The sequence below is a fragment of the Dreissena polymorpha genome, chromosome 8, assembly GCF_020536995.1.
Source record: "Dreissena polymorpha isolate Duluth1 chromosome 8, UMN_Dpol_1.0, whole genome shotgun sequence".
Classification (NCBI taxonomy): domain Eukaryota; kingdom Metazoa; phylum Mollusca; class Bivalvia; order Myida; family Dreissenidae; genus Dreissena; species Dreissena polymorpha.
This window is the reverse complement of record NC_068362.1, coordinates 66,913,890-66,937,128: the sequence shown is the minus strand read 5'-3', so window position 1 is coordinate 66,937,128 and position 23,239 is coordinate 66,913,890. Positions and strand designations below refer to the sequence as shown.

General features: G+C 36.8%; 1 protein-coding gene across 7 annotated transcripts in view; it reads right to left on the bottom strand.

Moving 5' to 3' along the window:
* Window positions 1–23,239, bottom strand: part of LOC127841515 (uncharacterized) — a 186,309-nt gene that overhangs the window by 154,308 nt on the left and 8,762 nt on the right. For 5 of the 7 annotated variants that reach the window (XR_008031045.1, XM_052370393.1, XM_052370388.1 and 2 more), the window contains exons 2-9: window positions 12,838–12,959; window positions 10,914–11,441; window positions 9,973–10,440; window positions 8,168–8,217; window positions 7,491–7,727; window positions 7,148–7,366; window positions 5,767–5,833; window positions 117–230 (exon numbers count right to left, since the gene is read on the bottom strand). Coding sequence is in view for 6 of the 7 variants with exons in the window: in XM_052370393.1 (XP_052226353.1) it covers window positions 117–230; window positions 5,767–5,833; window positions 7,148–7,366; window positions 7,491–7,727; window positions 8,168–8,217; window positions 9,973–10,440; window positions 10,914–11,436 (1,678 nt within the window). In the remaining variant the exon portion in view is untranslated. The remainder of the gene's footprint in view (window positions 1–116; window positions 231–5,766; window positions 5,834–7,147; window positions 7,367–7,490; window positions 7,728–8,167; window positions 8,218–9,972; window positions 10,441–10,913; window positions 11,442–12,837; window positions 12,960–23,239) is intronic. The other 2 variants (XM_052370390.1, XM_052370391.1) reach the window with 2 other exon arrangements.

The following is a 23,239-nucleotide window of genomic DNA, read 5'->3' as shown; positions in this document are numbered from 1 at the left end:
CAGTGGCATACATCCACAATTGTAATGATACAGACATGTTTAAAAAAACAACATTTGAAACAAAGAAGAAGGGACTTAAATAACAACTGACAGACAAACAACCGTGTTAAATTTACCGGATTTGAATTTTATTTTCACAGCGTAGGCTGGACAAGTTGCGGCTTTAGTTAACATAATCCGAACACATGTTTGTGGACGCTGTTCTAAACATCTTCGTAAAATTGGTGCGCCTAGAACCGATAAAATTATGTATGTTATTTTCATGCGTATATGCGTCATGTAAATGTAAATAGCAAATACATTTGTTATAAGAAAATAGATCAACCATAGGCTCGTTAATTTGAGGGTTATTCCGACGAAAACAAGTTAAGCCGTCAGTACTTAACAATTCCCGTAAGGAATTCGTGCCTAGTATCTTCTTTTAGGTATAAAGTTATTGAATACTATCAACTCTTAATAAATTGAGTTTAAGATCATCGATAATAAAGAACAAGAGGGCCAAGATGGCCCTAGTTCGCTCACCTGAGAGGAGTCGGTTCATTCAATCTTTAACTTATGTCAAACTTGACCTAGATATTGACCAGACAAACATCCTGGTCAAGTTTCATCATTATTAAACCAAAACTCTGGCGTAGAGTGTTTTTGTTTTTGTAAGATTTGAAATGGTGACCTATATTTTGAGTTGACCCCCTTATTAAACATCAAACTTTGCTTACAAGGATTTTGTATAATGTAATGAAAATTTGGACAATCTAAGGGCAATAATTATGGCATTAAATATGTGATTTTGCTCATCATCAAACTTGACTGAGTTTTTTCAGCACTTTTGATAAAGAATGCTTGAGAAATGTGAATGCTAGAGTGTTTACAAACCAGTGTGGACGGACAGCGGACAAAGACCAATCCTAAAACCTCATCAGAGCAATCAGGTGAGCTAAAAAGTGTGTTTCATCGATCTGAGCCATTTTCCAACTGGTCCAAGAAATCAATCAAACCAATGTATTGACTAAGTTTCACGATGATAGGGCAAAATATGTGACTTCTATAGTTTTCGATCACAAGGTTTCTCTCTATATAGTCACATAAGGACAACTGCCCCACCCCCCTGGCAGCCATGTTTAATGACCCATTGGTACCATTTGCAAAATCATCGAGATATATATAAAACCAATCTTTTCACCAAGTTTCATGATTATTGGGCAAAAAAATGTGACTTCTAGAGTGTTCACAAGCTTTTTTTTACTATATTAATATAAGAAAACTGCCCCCCCCCCCCCGGCAGTCATGTTATTCAACTGACCGGAACCATTTTCCAACTCAACTCTCGTATTAAGGAAACAAATGTTCTGACCAAATTTCATGAAAATTGGGCAAAAAATGTGACTTCTAGAGTATTCACATGTTTTCACTATATACATATAGACAAATGCCCCGCCCAATGGCGGCCATGTTTTTTCACCGATCTGGACCATTTTAAAACTCGTCCGACATATCAATTAAACCAATGTTTTGATTAACTTTCATGAAGATGGGCCAATATTGTGACTTCTAGAGTGTTTACAAGGTTTCTCTTTAGCCATTTAAGGAAAACTGGCCCCGCCCACTGCCGGCCATGTTTTTCAACAAACCGGAACCACTTTTGTTCTATACCAACATATCATTAGGACAGACATTTAGACAAAGTTACATGAAGATTGGGCATTAAATGTGACTTTTACAGTGTTAACAAGATTTTTCCTTTTTTTACCTAGTGACCTAGTTTTTGAACCAGCATGACCCAGTTTCGAACTCGATCGAGATATCATTGGGACGAAGTTTCATGAAGATCGGACAATTAATGTGGCATCTAGAGTGTTTACGAACAAATGTGGACGAACAGACGACAGACAAAGACCAGTCACAAAAGCTCAACTGAGCAAACAGGTGAGCTACAAACAAGAGCTGTCACCATAGGATGACATATGCCCCCTATTAACGCTTTGATGGAAGTTATAGCATTTTTCGAAACATAAACGCAGATTTCGAAACCTAAACGTGGACCCTAAGGTCAAGGTCACAGGGTAAATAATTGTGTGCGTATGGAAAGGACTTGTCCATATACACATGCATACCAAATTTGAAGGTTATATCTCAAGGGACATAGAAGTTATGAGCATTTTTCGAAACCTAAATGCAGATTTCGAAACCTAAACGCGGACCCTAAGTTCAAGGTCAAGGTCACAAGGGTACAAAATTGTGTGCGTATGGAAAGGTCTTGTCCATATACACATGCATACCAAATATGAAGGTTATATCTCAAGGGACATAGAAGTTATGAGCTTTTTTCGAAACCTAAACGCAAAGTGTGACGGAAAGACGGACAGACAGACAGGCGGACAGACGGACAGTCCGATCACTGTATGCCCCCTTCGACAGGGGGCATCAAACATCGAACCTCGAATAACAATTAACACATAAATCACACAACTACATGGTATTATTATGAAAACATTAATAATGAAAGGGGAGTAACTACTGTAAACTTAAATGCAATATTTAGAAGAGCTGTCTCGCATGTTACATGACCTTAATTCATGATAGTTTACATGCCGTTTTACTGTATAAATATAAGGAAAACTGCCAACCCCCCCCCCCCCCTGGCAACCATGTTTTTCAACAGACCGGAACCATTTTCAAACTTAACTCACGTATCTAGGAAACAAAAGTTCTGAAAAAAATTCATGAAAATTGGGCCAAAAATGTGACTTCTAGAGTGTTGACATGTTTTCACTATATACATATAGAGAAAAATACCCCGCACACTGGCGGCCATGTTTTTTCACCGATCTGGACCATTTTCGAACTCGTCAAAGAAATCAATAAAACCATTGTTTTGACCAACTTTCATGATGATTGAGCAAAAATTGTGACTTCCAGAGTGTTTACAAGGTTTCTCTATAGCCAAATAAGGAAAACTGCCCCGCCCACTGGCGGCCATGTTTTTCAACGAACCGGAACCACTTTTGAACTCAACCAACATATCATTTAGACAAACATTTTGACAAAGTTACATGAAGATTGGGCATGAAATGTGACTTCTACAGTGTTTACAAGTTTTTTTCTTTTTTTTTACTTAGTGACCTAGTTTTGACCCGGCACGACCCAGTTTAGAACTCAAACGAGACTTCATTGGGACGAAGCTTTTGATCAAGTTTCATGAAGATCTGACAATAAATGTGGCCTCTAGAGTGTTTATGAACAAATGTTAACGGACGGACGGACGGACGGACGAAGGACAAAGACCGGTCACAAAAGCTCACCTCAGGTGAGCTAAAAATACTTAACTCAAACAATTGTAATTTTAAATAGGAATTGTTAACTTTAGAAATCACAGTCAAATGAACGAAAATAAAAGATATGCATATAACTGTCTGACTGTGACTCAACAGTATACACGATGTCCTGTACACTGTACTTACTAAAATTTAGCCTGTTATAACCAGCTGATCACTGTGACAAAGTGTTCGAAATAAACAGATAAACGAACGAGTTTGAGCGGTTACATCTGCATTAAATTCAGTAAACAAATAACAATGACCTATAGACAATGTGATGATAATACTGTTCCATTTAAAAACAAGAGCACCGCCTTGCGGGTGCAGACGGCTCATCTATTTTCTTTTTAAAGGTGTAGGGAAGGGACTCTCATTTTCAATCACAAAGGAGGGAGGGGTGGAGTGAAGAGGGGTGTATAGTGTGGGGGTGTGGACATTTATTACATTATCTTCCAAAAATGAATAAATATTTGTGTTTTTTAACCATTTCAAAAAAAAAATGGGGGGGTGGGGTGGGGGGGGTATAGTGTAAGGGTGTGGTGGTCATTTGTGAGATGATCTTAAAAAATTAGGGGGGGGGCATCGGGGGGGGGGGATTCTTGGGTGTGATGGTTGAACGGTATTTCAAACATAAAATAATAAAAATAAATATTTGTGTTTTTTAACCGTTTCAAAAAAAATGGGGGTGGGGGGTATAGTGTGAGGGCGTGGTGAGGTGTGGTGGTCATTTGTGAGATGATCTTAAAACAAACAAAAAAATAGGGGGGGGGATTCGGGGGGAGGGGGGGAGGGCACGGGGGATGGTTTGGGTGGAGTCTATTGTGGTTTGTCAGGTAAGAGTAGTTTTGTCAAAGTATCAATCAAATCTAATCATAAATAAAGAAGTTATGGCAATTTTAGCAAAATTTAATAATTTGACCTTGAGTCAAGGTCATTCAAAGGTCAAGGTAAAATTCAACTTGCCAGGTACAGTAACCTCATGATAGCATGAAAGTATTTGAAGTTTGAAAGCAATAGCATTGATACTTTAGAAGTAAAGTGGATTGAAACACAAAATTGAACTATATATTCAAAGTTACTAAGTCAAAAAAGGGCCATAATTCCTTAAAAATGACAACCAGAGTTATGCAACTTGTCCTTTTACTGTACCCTTATGATAGTTTGCGAATGTTCCAAGTATTAAAGCAATATCTATGATACTTTAGGGGTAAAGTGGACCAAAACACATAACTTAACCAAATTTTCAATTTTCTAAGTCTAAAGGACCCATAATTCCGTCCAAATGCCAGTCAGAGTTACATAACTTTGCCAGCACAGTCCCCTTATGATAGTTAATAAGTGTTGCAAGTATGAAAGCAATAGCTTTGATACTTACGGAATAAAATGGACCTAAACACAAAACTTAACCAAAATGTTCAATTTTCTAAGTATAAAAAGGGCACATAATTCTGTTAAAATGGACGCCAGAGTTATCTAACTTTGCCTGCCCAGTCCCCTCATGATAGTAAGTAAGTGTATCAAGTTTGAATGCAATAGCATTGATACTTTCTGAGAAAAGTGGACCTAAACGCAAAACTTAACCAAAATGTTCAATTTTCTAAGTATAAAAAGGGCACATAATTCTGTCAAATTGCACGCCAGAGTTATCTAACTTTGCCTGCCCAGTCCTCTCATGATAGTAAGTAAATGTACCAAGTTTGAATGCAAAAGCATTGATACTTTCTGAGAAAAGTGGACCTAAACGCAAAACTTAACCGGACGCCAACGCCGACGCCGACGCCAAGGTGATGACAATAGCTCATCATTTTTTTTCAAAAAATACATGAGCTAATAAGGACATATAATAACACAATGAACAAGCAAATTCGTTGAATTGAAATCCCCCGCCAAATAAATTGTGTTTATGGATCGGTGCAAATCCTTTGATATACAGTTTTGGTGCAAATCCATTGATATATTACAGTATAATCATAAAGTGTAGGGTTATAATTAAAAGGTAATAATTAAGTGTAGGGTAAATGTTTAATGCATTGCAATTCTCCTCTGACATTGATATCTACACCCCATGAAGTGTATCTCAGATATAGCATTGAAAAGTACAAACACAAGAAGAAGGGTAGTATTACATTCCCCCTCCTGTTTCGCGTCTGTGGCTTAGAAATAATGCATAGTGAACACCATAAGCAGATAAGAACATATTACCATTGCACATAAGTTTTATAGACTTAAATGTTAACATAATGATAATTATAATTCTGTTAATTTAAAACAGTGTCAATGACATAAGTGTCATACGAAGAAAATTAATTATACGCATGTGTTGTTCGCCAAATACTCAATCAGTAATATTCTTGAAAAGAAGCGAGGTTTCCGGACAAACGGTCGATTGCAAGTACACACAATGCAAGTACTAACTGCTTCAAAAGTGAGAAAAATAATTTCAAACATTTACCGTAACTGACTGGTGTTGATGGTAAAGGAATTTTTTGACGTCGTCTCGATTCTTCATTGTCAAATGCCTGAAAATAAATAAATATTATTAAACGGTATTGCTTTATGCATCGCATATATAGTATACTGCTTTAATGACTGGATATACATAAAACAATTAAATTGCAATGGATCCCACCCGATTCGAAGGCAAACCTTATAGAGGTTTAATTCATCGGGAATACTAGATAAATGTTCAGTAAAGCAGATACATTTTTTACGAGAGGCTTTAGAAAACTGACAAAATTGTACCTTAAGCAGTTACAAACACATGCATGCCAAATATCAAGTTGCTATCTTCAATATTCAAAAAGTTATGACCAAACTTTAATGAAGGTTGAAGTTTTAGGAAAGAAAAATAAAATGATATTTGACCTTTGACCTTGAAGGATGTGCAGCTCTGTGAGATACACAGGCATGCCAAATATGAAGTTGCTATCTTTAATATTGCAAAAGTAATCAAACTTTAACCAAGGTTAAAGTTTTGGGACACACACAATGAATGAATGAATGAATGACAGACAGACAGACAGGCCAAAAACAATATACCCCCGATCTTTCGATCCGGGGGCATAAAAATAAAGCTAACTTTATAGTTCTACTAAGCGTGCTTCATTTCTTTGAATGGCCTTCAACGCATCCAAAAACTTATTTTTAACTAACAGTTAATGTTTTAAAAAGTAAACCCATACCCTCTTATTAGTGATTTCAAATATATGCCAATCAAATAAAATTAATAATGCCAATTTAAATTTTACATCATTAATGAATGCCAAACATAAATGCATAGCGAAGAATATTAGTGAGAAGTTAGTTCATAATTAATACGACATATAAAACAATCGGACAAGAAAAGACATATGATGTTTTCTTAGATCTTGAGCGCCATCAGTTGGTCGATTACGTTGATCGGGATCGGTCACGGGTTCGATCCCCACTGTGGGAGCGTTCTTCCGATTTCCCCCATAGACATCAAGTACTGGTTCTAGTCCCAGGAAACGGACTTGAAGGCATTACAAATAAGCCGTAGGCATTCTATTCAATCGAGCTTAAATAAATAAGTTTAAACTAATTACCTCGAAAGTTACTATAATTTGCTAACATGCCACAAAGCTGTTTGACGCAATAACGTGCCATCGCAGACGCAGCAGCAACTGCGTACAAATGCCGAAGTCTAATTGGGGTAACAAGGGCTAGAGATGAGTAACCCTAAGAGGATTTTGTAAGCTAATTACACCGAATGTTCTACCATATGCTGATTTAATTGTACGTTATTTTCTATAAACACTCGCATCGTGGCATGTAGATCTACCATAATTTAGAAAAGTCGCTTAAAATCTCACCTTGCAAGTTGCTTCATCGTCACTAGATAATATGATTTGAATTGTGCATAGATTCGTCTGCAGATTTTCCAATCCATATTCCTTGATAGCTTCATAGGTATAAAACGCGGACTCACGCCGTGGATACCCAAGGCCCCCAACTCCGAGAGCCGGAATCGCTATACTCTTACAATCGAGCTCCTCGGCCAAATACAAGCATTTCTTGACAACTTCCTTAACCTGTCATAAGAAAGGATTTTAAAGAAAACATAATTTTATTTGCAAATAATTATGCAAATAGAGACGCAAGTTTTTTAATTAAATGTAAATAGTTTAATACTTATACTTGGGCTAATTAAACCACCTTTGTTTCGTTGAACATCGTGTATTTTGGAAGGGCTGTGTGGAAAATGTATTTCACGTCATTCAGCTTTTTCAACTTATATGACCACGTGTACACGACGGAACATTCCGGAATACCGTTTGGATAACGATTCCTGCATTCCTCTTCGATTTCTTCACCGGTCGCCACTTTGATGGCTGATCCACACTTTCCACTAAAGGTCAACGCAGTTGTTGTTGTATTGACTATAACTTCCGCCTGAAAAACAAACAAAATATGCTACATAAATAAAGCAGTTAACTAAGCTAAATTATACTTAAATTGAAAAGCGTAATACAGTTTGAATGTATTTTCGGAAAGGCAAGCGTCCATTTTTTACTATTTCCATAAACAACGCACACTTAATTCAGCTTTTAATATGTACATTCTATGTGTGTCAATTTTAAACATGAATCCGGAGGCATATCAACTGGCTTAACGAGGCCTTAGTTTAGCGCATGGGTTATTTAACATCTACTGTAAAGTTATAACGATTTATGTAAAGTTTCCATTGATAATCAGTAGAAGTTAAATACATATGCAGAAGAGTTGTTGCGTACAAGCCTTTACCAATCCAGTACGGTTATGATGACAAGTATTAGTCGAAACTGTCAATCCTACGGTACAAAAACACAATTTTTATACACACAAGCACGTACGTTTGCATCCTGGATATTTCCTTTCTTCGATTTGATAGCTATTGATTTCCCTGCAAATGAAGAAACATATTTTGTAAACATATTATACACTATTGGATTTGAGAAACAATCCCGAAATTTAAAGTGGAGAAAATGTGCAAAAATAAGCGCACTAGAGTTCAACAAAACTATATCCGTTACAATCTACTCATAATTGTTTAATGATAACGTCCTTGTAAACTTGTTTGGGTCTCTTGCAGTGTTTCGCATACTTTAAATATGTTTATTTTCTTTATCACCGACTTTGTCCTTAAAAATATATATTTCAGTATCAGGCACAAATCAATTTTCCGTAGTTGATCCGTAGCCTAAGTACACGTTCACGTGAATAAACGCTTGCAATTTCAAATACAATGTAATTACAATTGTTGTCGAATGGTTTTTCCAACATATGCAGAGCATATAAAACGATTTTTCGAGAGCAATGACGCTTGAACTCGAGATTATGAATCTATATCTATATGCACTATTAACACATTAAGAAATTATTCAGATTCAATTGGTAAAATAAAATATTATTACATTTGAATTACGATTAAATAGACATGCATAAGAAAGCAAAATTGACAGTGATCTATGATAATCAACATTGAAAATTAAACCATTTCGTTACTTTAAGCAAGAGTGCAAATATATTTTTAACCCTCAATATCAAATATGGTCAAAGAACATTATTAAGTCCAATGCCTTTCATTGTTTAAATGTTTATTCCAATAAAATGAAGCGATTATGTTATATGATGTTAACTTTTTTGTGGGAGTAAATAACATAGGATGAAAATGCCAGCTCTCTTCATATCCTTGAGCCAATAACTGGCATTTGTACTCGCGTTTTTAAGCATGTGGACACAATATCATTAAATTACGCCTGGTTCCGTGACAACATAACCAATTTCAACTTATATGACTCGTCAGGACTCGCGGCGATGAACTTGACCCAGAATAGTGAACAAAAACAACCCCGATGCAACATGCCGTAATATGTAGCAAGTTCATAAAACTTTACCCCTGGGGTGCATACAGTTGTGAGGACAGGAGCGCGGTTTTGATTGTGTTTGTAAATGACCACTATGTAATGTCATAAACCTTTCAGTCGGGAAACAATTTTTTGAAAGTTACCTGATACACAATTCTTTATACAGTATGTGACCTCCGGAGTATGCTCTGTTTTAAACCTAACTGCATGATTTGAAAAGTGTGTAAATGACAATACAACCACGTTACACACCAAATATTAACCTCTGACGTTGTGTTTACATCATAAGTGTGTTCATCTTATCGTGCTATATGAGTTTATGAAACAGTGTGGTCCTTAAGAGTCCCGCCAGTGTAACCAAACGAGCATACTTTAACAAAACTTTGAAGCCGACAGCGATACGACGTTAAATACCAAATATAAACATTGTGAACCCTGCTGTTGCTCTCCTTTTCTATTTGTGAAATTTAATTATCATTATATTATAGAGTTATAGAATGTCCACGTTGAAAAGGGGATAGTTTGTGTAACATTTAACGTATCATGATTAAAATCGCACATGCACAACTTCATATTATATGCAAAATAATGCATAAACGTTTGAATTTGTATGTTGTAACACGTAGGGGAAAGCATTCGGTCAACTTTTTGTCAACGGGCGGACAGACAGACAGACAGACAGACAGAAATACAGTCTAAATGGCAGACGAACAGGCGTCTTGGTGATTAACGAACACCTCCTTTACTTCGATATGAATGAAAACTAATATCGAGACTGTTTTATACCTTACCTCTGGAAGAGTTTGATTTCGGAAACTTTTCATAGACCCTGTAAGATTTCTTAAACTCCGTATCAATAGCATCCTTTGCCTCCATAATGTCTTTGTTTTTTACCTTAACGTCCACAGAGACTCTCTCTGTCGGATTTGTGTTCAAAGGGTTTGTTGCCATTACCAACATTTTGACAATGTCTCGTATTCTCATTTCGCCTTTAAATTCATCTTCTACCGATGAAAGTACACATATTTCGGCAAAACGCATTTTAATTGCATGTTCTACAATTTTCTGAAATGCCTTTCTTAGGTTTGTGTTGTTTATAATGTCAAAACACATTGCCCGGTCAGTGTGAGTACAAACAACAGTCCAAACCTCTGTGCAACGGAAACTATCAAGCATGTTGGTTTCGTCCAGTTTATGACTGTAAGCGGAACCTAACTGGGCGGTATGAACGGTCTTGAGGATCAAAAAACGCATTATATCTGGAACAAACACATAAACAACCATCAGAAAGCACTTCCATTTTTTCCCATATATAAATTTTGTTGATTACAATCTAAATCATAGTTCCAATTTATCATTTAAAAATACGAATATTCGTATCTTAAACATGTTAAAGATAACATTTTTAATTTGCAACAGTTTTTTTGACTCGCTAATCGGAAATTGTCGTTATGCCGAACAATAAAACATACGGCGACGCCAAATAACGTCACGTATGTTAACAACCATTAGAGTTCTTACCCTTGGTTCCGTAAAAGCTCACTTACTTACTTCCTACCTAAATCTATTGAATTAAATATGGTTTGCAATTAAAATAACAGTCAGGTCCTAAATATGTAACATAAGCAATACACCATACACTGGGGCCCAAAGATCCTCGCTGCAAGTATTATCAAACTTCTTAAGATGTACAAAATACAATCTGTATAAATAATTTTTTTTTTAAACTCACCATCAGTACAGCAGAGAGGACTGAATTTGTCATCCGTCAACAGAATGAGTAAATCCGTGTTGACATCGCTACCTGCTTCATTGATTCGAAATTCTAGCGATCCGTATGGATTTAGCCAACGATGTAAGTTTGTTTCATGTATACGGACGCTGTCCAAACTATGCATTGCCACAACACATTTACCAACATCTGTCACATATCGAATTTCCTTTTTAGTGAGAGGCCACCTTTGTGATGGTATTCGAACAAAACGACGACGTTCTTTTATGTAAAGTTTTACATATGTCTCGCACGCTTCAATATTTGAGGAATTCAGTCCGGCTAACAGTACATTGTTTTCACTCAAAATTATCTCCACTTTATATTCCTTCTTGCAATGTTGAACTATTGCACTGCCAAACCTACGTATAAAGTCTGCTAATTTATCTGATTTGGATGCTATGCATTTTCTAATTGTTTGCTGTACCTCGCCTGGTAAGTAGCTCTGTGCTCCCACTGAAATGGGGACTATGGTCTGTGACATTTTGTCTGAAATAGAGTTTAAAACAATGATTGAACATCACTATTCGTAAGGTCACTCAAGCAAGCACATACAAATAATACTTGTTTGTTTATTCGAAAACGCATAACCAGAAAAAAGATAACTGCTTTAATATATGCTATATACAAAATTAAAGTATTTCCCAGTCTTGATCTTAAGATGCACAAATAAACAACGTTTGTGCTTAACACGTGGGTGTGAAATTATTTGTTCATTATAGTATAACAAGAGCTATTACTGACTTATATTAAGAAACCAAAACAACTTACAATTAAGCGTACGTTGATGATGTGACTCTTGAGTTCTAAGCAACTGTCTTGTATAACACAAATTACATAACAACCAAGTTATTTTAGAATGTTTTATGAATGGTTGAGTTATTAAGTAATCAACAGTAAGTTAACATTTCATGCGTTCTTGCTTGTTATCGACTATGGTTGAAACTATATACAGTACTCTTAAATATAATCGACAAGTTTCATGATAAGTCCCATTTCAATTGTTTGATTGAGAAAGCAGGACAATATTCATACGGCCATCTGTTATAATTCAATGGCAATTATTCTGACGTGCTACATGCTAATATTACGGTATTATGATCCGATTTAAACAATGGTAAATCTGAAGTACTTTATGCAACCTTTCGTAAGTTAACGTGTTCATGTGATTTAGCCAGTTAATGCTTAAACACCAATCAAGGGCCATTGTGCAGACTTGTTTCAAGCAATCAGGCTGGTTATCACACTTGATCAAGATGTTATGCAAAAAAAAATATTATCAGGAAGATTTACGATGACCTGATACAACATGGTTGAGTTACAGAGCGGGCAATTCTTATTGTTCCATATTTCGTAATTCAAGAGACATAAGACCTAAAACAAAATAAGCATTTTTCAGTGAGGCCAGGCTTTGAAGGCATGTTTAAGAAAAGTTTCTTTTTACAATCATATTTCTAATTCTGATTCATTACAATGGGTTTTACTCTTTCTGTGTTGAAAATTTCAGATAAATCGACCAACTCGTTTGGAAATTATGAAACTTTAAAGTTGCCTAAACTTGCAAAAAACTGCCATTTTAGCGAGACATTTATTTTTCGGTAAATAAGAAATGCATGTTAAAAGATATTTTAGTATCATATTTAATTATTTTTGTATTTATACTGTAGCAAGGCTATCTGTCTTTCTCAGAAAATCATTTTCGAGAGAAAAAACAAGCATTTTCTAATTTTACGTGTTTTTTTAAAATAAACTCAATTGAGGCCAAAATAGCATTTTCATACCTTTATTATATATTGCATGAAATAAACAATACAGACAGCTTTAAATGTATGTAACCTATCTATTTCACTAGAAATTAGGCACCATCTAAAGATGGTATCCTAACCTTTGTCATATTTCCTGTATTCTGGAGATTTGTGTCCTAAAATGCACCAAGTTTGTCCCAACAGTCACGGTTTGACGGTGTGTCTCTTCTAATGCTCACTGTTTGACAATGATAGCAGATTCCTACAAAAAAGTTATCTTAACTTATTCTAAAGACCCTAACTGAGGTAAACATATTTCAGTCAAACTTATATGCTGACAAGTATCAACTGTACATTGCCTGGAATATGTGTCCCAACAGTCACGGTTTTTGTCCCAACAGTCACTGCTGTTTAAAGTGCCTCTATTTCTGCTTTAACATCACCCTAAATATAAGCATGCATGTCATTGTCTTCATTGAACAGCCATTGAGAGAATAAGACTGGTCTTTGACCTTTCTGGTTTATCAATTTATCATACTAACTATAGAAACTTTTTGTCCCAACAGTCACGGCTGATTTACTATACACAGATCACAAAATTTTAATGGACACCAAATGTAATACTCTGTGGTCCGCATGATTCCCAAACCTCTGTTATTATAATTTTGTTCCATTGCAGTGTAAAATATACATAAATGCACACAAAATAATGGTCTTAATGCAATGGAACATGTCCCAACAGTCACATTTATATATTTAATTAATTCTTAAAAATATTTACACTAAACCGTTAAATATTTCAACAGAAATTATTTTTCTTACTGGTTTGGTTTTCATCTTGCAAAAACATAATTAAAAATCTAGATCTACTAGGTACATTTGATTAAATACTGAATTATAAAATGGCAATAATTTAAGTAGGAAGTGCAACATAATATTGCAATTTTATACTTATTTTTCAAAAACTAAAATACAAGATTACTGTCCTTTCCTGCCAAATAAAACAGTATATTGTGTAAATGTATAAAAGTGCAAGAATTCTCCTCCATTACACGAATAACTGATACTTCATATGTAACTTCTAATTTTTGTCCCAACAGTCACAGTTTTAGTGATTTAATTCGTGACATCATATCTCAAAAACTACGCAAGATAAGTTGGTCAAATATTGAACATTGATTTTAATGCCATGGTATTAAATGACAAACATGTTTGGGTACAGAATAGTCCTTGATTTTTCTTTAAATAAAACTGACCATATTCAAAACTCTTTTAACACTACCGTTTGACCATTAATTAATAATTTTCATGTAAGGATGTTTACCATGCAATAAGTAGTTATATTTTTCATTCTCTATATCCCAACTAACTCATAAAATGGGTAGATAATAATATACATGTCTCTTTTATTCCTATATTTTGTTATATTTTTTTGTACATTTTTAACAAATTTTCTGTCAGTCATGGTTATTTTTTTGATACTGAATGAAAAGATTTCCTTGAAACATTAACTGTTTCATAAAATTTGAAGTTTCTGCAACTAGAAACATCTTTATTATTTCCACTTGTAAGAACTTTATTATTATACAAAATGTCGGGCTTATTTTGCTTTAGGCAATAACTCGGAAGCTCTTCAAGCGATTTCGCGGGCTTTCACAATTGGTAAAGATAATATGTCCACAAACATTATGACCAAGTTTAAAGATGATCATTTTTTAAGCTCTTTGAATTTATAAGCGGACAATATTATATAGGACAATACTGTATTGGAAGCCACACGCACGCTGCAAGCTGCATCTGTACAAATAATACGATACATTTTAAGCGGAGATATCAAATACACACAATTTTTTTTGTAACTATTTTTTTCATTAAATCATGACTTTTAATAACTCGGTACAACATTGTGCTTTGATTCCTTATATATCTTATGTTTGGTACCAATTTTCCATATTTTTCAAATAAAAATTACAAATGACAAAGGGCTGTTTTTTTATTCAATATGCATATTTTAAAAGTATCACACAAATTTAAGATATATTTGCATCAAGAAGACAAAATGCTATAGAGCGCTAACCTGAGACAGGACACAAATTAACTGTTCTAAGCAGACAGTGTTCAAAGAGTCTCACAAGTTGTCAGATACAGCTGTGATGCTGCTACTATCTCCTTCATCAGGTGGGGCCATATTCATCGGACGTTTCGGCACTGTCCCAATACGTCCTCCTATGGTGTGCCGACCGGAAGTGATCAATTTCCGACCAGGAGATAGGAAGCCTCCGCTACACTTCCTCATTTGCCAGGTCTCGGTGGCCAGTCTCTAGTCAACTGCCCTGTGTCCCCCTATCCATTTCTCCTCTCTCTTCCGCCATAGCCACAAGGAAGCAGACTCCGTTTCACGTGCAACAACCGATATGGGCCGTTTCCGGACCTGTCCTGTATCCCCTAGTCTGCTGAAAGTGCGCCACAGTGATTGCGCTGGGAAACCTTTGCAGCCCACCTCCACCGGAAAACACCATGCTTTCCAGCCTTTCTCTGTGCAGGTATCTGTGAGAGCCTGGAACTTTTCGCGCTTCCGTTCGAAGCTCTCCTCATACGCTCCTCCCATGGTACTGTGACCTCTACCATCACAACCTGTTTTGATGCAGCTGACCACAGTACTATGTAGGGTCTCTGGTTTGTCACGGTGATCTCCTGTGGAAACTTGAGCTGTTTCTTCAAGTCTGCTTTCATTCTCCAATCTGTTGCCGTTCCAAGAATCCCACATGCGCGTTTGGCCTTTGCCACTTCTTCTCCGGCTCTGACAAAGAAAATGAATGAGGGGCCTTTGTTGGTCGTCTTCTGCGCTTTTCGTGCTTGATCTAGATGGTCGGCCATTGAAGCAAGAACCCTGTCGTGACGCCATCTGTATCTGCCATCAGACAGGGCTGTACTGCATGAGCTGACAGGACATGTTCCAGATTCGCTGGTCTTCCACAGAGCTTGCAATCTGGCTTTTCGGCAAGACCCCAAGTCACTAGGTTTGCTGGACTTGGCAGCACATCGCAGATAGACTTGAGCAGGAAACTAAGTCTGTCGCTTTCCATGGTCCAGATCGCGTTCCATGTGAGCTTCCTTTGGGGTACTCCCTCCCAGTTCAGCCAATTTCCCTGTTTCCGTAGGGTAACAGTTCTGGTGAGCCTGGATTCTTCCTCCATTCGGCGAACCTCTTCCTGCACTATGATGCGTCGGTCTTTTGCACTGGCTTTGCTCCACTGCGGACGGGTGACGCATCCGAAACCTAGTCGCCCGTGTGCGACATTACCGACAATGTCGCTGTGCCAAAGACGAGCCTCAGCCTCTTCCACTGCCTTGTCAGCCCTCCACTTTCTCCCGGTGTTGACCTGAACTCCTGCTTCTCTAACCTTCTCATCACTACTTTCTCGTAGCATAATGACTTTCCGAGCCTTTGTGACCTTGTATTCCTCCGTCAGTGATCTGAGAGGTATCTGCAGCTTGCTGCCTGTGCAGTACAAACCGAGGCTCGTGAAACTCTTTGGCAACCCCATCCACCTCCTGAGGAATGAATTTATTGTCCTCTCCATTGCTTCCACTGTTGACGACGGTACACTGTACACCAGCAGTGGCCACAATAGGCGTGGTAGGATGCCATGTTGGTAAATCCAGGCCTTGAATTTTCCTGGCAGACCACACTTGTCGACATCTTTCAACCAGTTCTCCATTTGCACTACCGTCTCTTTGATACTCTGTTGATCATTGAGCGAGTCTCGAAACCACTTCCCGAGGCACTTCACTGGTTGATCCTTAACAGTCGGGATGAGCTGATCTTTGATTCTATATCTTGCACTCACTTGAATCTTTCCTTTCCTCAGAACCATGCTCCTTGATTTCTGGGGTTAAATTTCATTCTGGCCCACTCGATAAGTTCGCCAATGTCTTGCAGCATTCACCTTCGCTCGACGTACATGTACGACTTTGCTGTAATAGTCATATCGTCCATAAATGCCCTTGTTGGTGGTTGGATACACCCCGAAGTCATTTTGGGTCCTCTGGATGGCTTCTCCGCTGACTTCACTATCAGATTCATGGCCGCGGCAAACAGCACCACTGATACACCCCGAAGTCATTTTGGGTCCTCTGGATGGCTTCTCCGCTGACTTCACTATCAGATTCATGGCCGCGGCAAACAGCACCACTGAAATGGTGCATCAGGTAACGATGCATACTTCAAGTCTTTGCCAGTCAGTGGTTATTGCCCTCGTTGAAAATCTCATGATGAAGCCGTCGAAATAGTACCGCAACATCTGCTGAAATCGAATGGGTACATGATACAATTGTAGAGTATTTTGTATCATCTGATGCGGAACAGAACCATATGCATTCGCAAGGTCAAGCCAGATCACTGCGATGTCTCCTTTGTTCTCGCGACGTGCTTCCTTGATGATTTGTGTGATGACACGGTGGCCAGTCTCTAGTCAACTGCCCTGTGTCCCCCTATCTAATTCTCCTCTCTCTTCCGCCATAGCCACAAGGGAGCAGACTCCGTTTCACGTGCAACAACCGATATGGCAGTAGAATTGAAAAGGCAATTGCCCAGGGTTGGCACCAATTGACCGCCCCCGGTTTTAACCGGTTAAAACCGTCCCGGTCAATACTCCTGAAGTGGTCAATACTGGTCAATACTGGTCGATTGAACTTTACCCCTATTTTTTATTAATATTCCATGCTTAATTAAACAATACTGATAATATAAATAGACATGTCTTAAGCTATTAATACCCACTATTTTATACCTGTTCATGCAATATGTAGACCAATCTCTCAAAATTGTGTTAATTAGTCAAAGTTAGTCAATTTGATTTTTCTGGTTGATTGAACTTTTTTTTCAATTCTAAGGAATGTTCAGAAAATTCTGTTCTTGATTCAACAAGATTAACAATATGACACACCAATGATGTGCATTATCAAAAGTCACAGTCTTCTCACCTATACAGGATGAGGCACCCAAAACTGATAATAGGGCCTTAAATGGCACCTTTTTGACACAATCCTTACTTGTCATGTATTCTTGCATTGATTTCTTTAAATACTTTTTAAACAAAATAGAGAAAAAAACTTTAATTTTTATTGATATAAGAATAAAAAACATAATAAGAAATAATTATTAAAAGAAAAAAGTAATTGAAAAGAAGAGTAGACCCACAATTGGAAAACATTATTTGTTGGCAAAATCAAGAACTTTGATTGTTTATTCATTTGAATACCAATTGAACTTTTTAATATGAAAGGGAAAAAACCCTCTTAATACAGAAAGGAAACAAGTTAGAAGTAACTATTAAATTAATAGCAAGTACAGTGTAATCTTCTTTTGTGTTAGTGATATGAAATAGCCTAAGGGCAGATTTGCCTAATTGTCAATATCAGAGACATAACACTGCATGCATTTTATTACCAACTAAGAGGCCAGATAACCCTAGAATACACAAGAGTTCTGTCTGCTTATCAAATAGATATATCAATAGATAAGTGAAATGCTATGGTGCCTACAATAGTAATAATACTTTAGTAACAGATGTGATACACTGAGATAAAGATATTGCCTTAGTCCTTATGTATTTGAGGCTGTTTCCATAAATAATAAAGAAGTAACTTTTTACAGCTTTAAAGATTTTTTTTTACATTAAATAACTCAGAAAAAAGTTTATCAATTACAGAATAATTATTGATTTAATATAAAATGGCTCCTTTGTAATGTTAAAATGCTACAATTTTCAATCGACCAGTATTGACCGGTAAAGACTAGTAATGACCAGTATTAACCGGTTTTAACCGGGTATTGACTGCCGGCCCGGTCAATACTCAATTGACCGGTCAATATGCCGACCCTGGCCGTAACACAAAAGTGTCTGGGTGAATTCGGCCGATTATCGAACTTGACCAAGATGTTATTGCCTTACACATTTTCCTGAAGTTTGGTGAAGATCTGATGACAATTGTTAGAGTTATTGAGCGGAAACAAGAAAAAAAAATATGATGATTCAAGGGCCATAACTCAAGAGTGTCTGGGTCAATTTAGCCGATTATCAAACTTGACCTAGACATTATTGCCTTACACATTTCCATGAAGTTTAGTGAAGATCTGATGACAATTGCTTGACTTATTGAGTGGAAACTAATTCGGACGGACACACTAACTAACTGACTAACTGACTAACGGATGGTGCGATTTTAATATTCCCCCAGAACCTATGTTCTGGGGGCATAAACAAGAGCTGTCAGAGGACAGCGTGCTCGACTATTCAAGTGCTTGACAGTATAACGTAAGCCATCATGGTGAAATTGTTCATATTCAAAAATTTATTAGACGATCTTGTAAAAAATAAAAACAGGAAAAAAAAATATTATTTTTTTTTTTTGGGGGGGGGGGGTAGAGGGGTTGAGAGGGGGGTATAATGTGGGGTGTGGTCATTTATTAGAAGATCTTTTTTTTTAAAAAGGAAAAAAAAAATTTTTTTTTGGGGGGGGGGGGTAGGGGGGGGTAGGGGGTGAGAGGGGGGTATAATGTGGGGTGTGGTCATTTATAAGATGATCTTTCAAAAATAAAACAAAGGGAAACACAAAAAAATTTGGGGGGGGTGGGGGGTAGGTTTTCTGGGTTGGGGCGTGGAGTTTTGTTTGGGTGGAATCCTTTGTGGTATTCAGGTAAGTGTTGTTTTGTCAAAGTATTAATAAAATCTGATCATAAATAAAGAAGTTATGGCAATTTAAGCAAAATGTTCAATTATCTAAGTATAAAAGGGGCCATAATTCTGTCAAAATGCTTGATACAGTTGTCTGCTCTTGTTTAAAGGGTGGGGTCATGTTGGTAAACAAGTATGCAAAATATGAAAGCAATATGTCAAGGGACACAGGAAATATTTGGGGTAGTACGCAAACTTTAACATAGATTTAACAATAACATGCATATTCTAAGTATAAAAGGGGCCATAATTCTGTCAAAATGCTTGATACAGTTGTCTGCTCTTGTTTATAGGTTGGGTTCATGATGGTAAACAAGTATGCAAAATATGAAAGCAATATGTCAAGGGACATTGAAAATATTTGGGGCAGTACGCAAACTTTAACATTTGCACGCAAACGGACACGGGAACGGCAACGCCGACGCCGGGGTGAATAGGATAGCTCCACTATATATATTTCATATATAATAGTCGAGCTAACAAGTGTATCAATTATAGAATAATGATTGATTTAATATAGAATAGCTTAAAGTCTTCCTTTTAGATGTTTAAATGCTATAACTTTCAATCGACCAGTATTGACCACAAATGACCAGCAATTTAAAATTGGTCATTGCTGGTCATTAGTGGTCAATACTGGTCGATTGAAAATTATAGCATTTAAACATCACAAAGGAAGACTAAGCTATTCTATATTAAACTGGTAATTATTACCAGTTTAATATAGAATAGCTTAGTCTTCATCACAAAGGAAGACTAAGCTATTCTATATTAAACTGGTAATTATTACCAGTTTAATATAGAATAGCTTAGTCTTCCTTTGTGATGTTTAAATGCTATAATTTTCAATCGACCAGTATTGACCACTAATGACCAGCAATGACCAATTTTAACCGAGTATTGACTGCCGGCCCTGTCAATACTCAATTGACCGGTCAATATGCCAACCTTGCAATTTGCCTGGTTGCTATGTTTTTGAACAAACAAAACATTTTGAACTCCTAAATATGTATTTATGTGCAATTCTCTGACACTCACAGGTTGGTGAATTGTTGTGTAGGCAATAAATATAGCTTCTATTGTATTCACTAGGCAATACCTTATCTGTGTGAGTCCTAACTATGGGAAACTTTCCATCGATTAACTAAGCAAAAACACCACATGAAATGAGTAGCAGTAACGAGGTTTTTACTAAGATAAAACAATTGCTGTACTTGGCTAAGAGACTTGTCAATTTTTTTTCTGATGGTGAAAACACTTTCCCCGCACAAAGACGCCCTAAACCTGATGTTTATAACCTTATTGACATGTTTTAATATAAACTAGAAAAAGCGCGGCAAAGGCCGACGCGTATCCCCTCGCCACATGTTTGACCAAGGGGGCGCCCCATGGTTGGGGCCATGCATAGTTGAGATTGACCGTATTGTCATAAGAGATGTTCAGTATCAATTGGAAGTAAATCGATGTAGAAATAAAAAAGTTAAAGTAAATAATATAAAACAAGAGATGTGTTTGCTAGAAACACAATGCCCCCTACTTTGATTTATTAAAGTGATAGTATGGGCATTTTTCACTTTTGAATTGAGCTGAAAAGAAGTAACAGGTCAAAAGAGTAAGTTAAAATGTGGTTACTGACAAATTATCTGCAACTCATCTTGCTCCCAGTTGTTTATAAAAATATATTTCATATTCGATATTTTACGTGACTCACCCAGTCCTGTAAGCCGAAATGATGCGTAAAACAAAATTGAGACTTTGTGTCGTATAAACGAATCTGCACTAAAACTAAATTTAGGTTCACATTGTACATGCGTGATCAGTTGTCAAAGGAAAGTACCGTTGATATTCAAATGCATTATTTTTCTCTTTCCGAGATATAATTTTAGTATGACTATGTTGATGATGCATTAACAACAAGGGCTGTTTGTAAAACATGCATGCCCCCATATGGGCTGTCCGTTGTAGTGGCAGCCATTGTGTGAATACGTTTTTTGTCACTGTGACCTTGACCTTTGACCTAGTGACCTGAAAATCAATAGGGGTCATCTGCGAGTCATGATCAATGTACCTAAGAAGTGTCATGTTCCTAGGCAAAAGCGTTCTTGAGTTATTATCCAAAAATCATTTTACTATTTCGGGTCACCGTGTCCTTGACCTTTGACCTTGTGACCTCAAAATCAATAGGGGTCATCTGCGAGTCATGATCAATCTACCTATAAAGTTTCATGATCCTAGGCATATGCGTTCTTGAGTTATCATCCGAAAACCATTTTACTATTTCGGGTCACCGTGACCTTGACCTTTGACCTAGTGACCTCAAAATCAATAGGGGTCATCTGCGAGTCATGATCAATCTACCCATGAAGTTTCATGATCCTAGGCATATGCGTTCTTGAGTTATCATCCGGAAACCATTTTACTATTTCGGGTCACCGTGACCTTGATCTTTAACCTAGTGACCTCAAAATCTATAGGGGTCATCTGCAAGTCATGATCAATGTACCTATGAAGTTTCATGATCCTAGCCCCAAGCGTTCTTGAGTTATCATCTGGAAACCACCTGGTGGACGGACCGACCGACAGACCGACTGACCGACATGTGCAAAGCAATATACCCCCTCTTCTTCGAAGAGGGGCATAAATATAAGTGTATATGAAGTGAAAAAACCAATAATAAACAACGGTTGCGATAGACACCTATAAACAGTTAGATGCCCATAATATCACTTTAAAAAAATAATAATTTGGCAGGTTCATTAATTACCTCCATTTAAAGCTTATTACTTCCCTTGGATGTGTTTTTTTTACCTTTGACCTTGAAGGATGACCTTGACCTGTAACCACTCAAAATGTGCAGCTCCATGAGATACACATGCATGCCAAATATCAAGTTGCTATCTTCAATATTGCAAAAGTTATGGCCAATGTTAAAGTACATAAAAATAAAACAAATGAGTGCAAATCTCTGACCCGGGCCCACCCCAACCCCCATGTCTTTTTAACCAGGGGTCAGATCAAAATTCCAAATAGTGCAGGTTTGCACATATGCTCATAGCTACCATGTGTGTAAGTTTCAAGGTTCTAGTCTTAATATTGTGTAGGAGGACAGATAGTGGCCAGGACGGAAGGCGGAGATAACCACAATATCCCCAGGCTTTTCAAAAAGCGTGGAGATTTATTATTATAAATCATATATAATTATAGTGTCAGTTAAATCACATAGCGCTATCCTAGTCAATATCAACTCCCGCGTATCGCCGGTGTATAATCGATCTGAGAGTCAGAGAAATTTCATTTTATCAGTGAGGCATTGTCCTTCATAAAAATTCATATAATAACCGAATATACATTTATTTAAAGCGTAAATTTCTTTCAAATTGTCTTAAAATCGTAGAGTTTGTATTGGTCTAGCTGGTGTTTTTTTATTCGCAACTACAATCAAATCCTTAACTACGCTCCTCCCACTGAAGGCATGAGATCATGATAGACGCACAAGACCAGTGTTCTCTTCGCTTTTATTTATGGGGATTATTACCCTTGTGAAAATTAACAAGCGTGTGTTAAATCGATTATTCTTAAAGATGCAAAGTATTTTGTATGCATAATTACAACGTTTGAGTTACTTCAATTGTGCGCTCAAAAAAAACTAGATAAAGAAATAAACAGAAAGCAAAAGTAAAAACAACCAAGTTATATGGCACAAATATTTTATTTCGTAAATTCATATTTAGTTGTTGTTTGTAAAGTCTTTAAATACTATGTGCAATTAATTAGCATAATTGTAAATATTGCATCTGAGGAG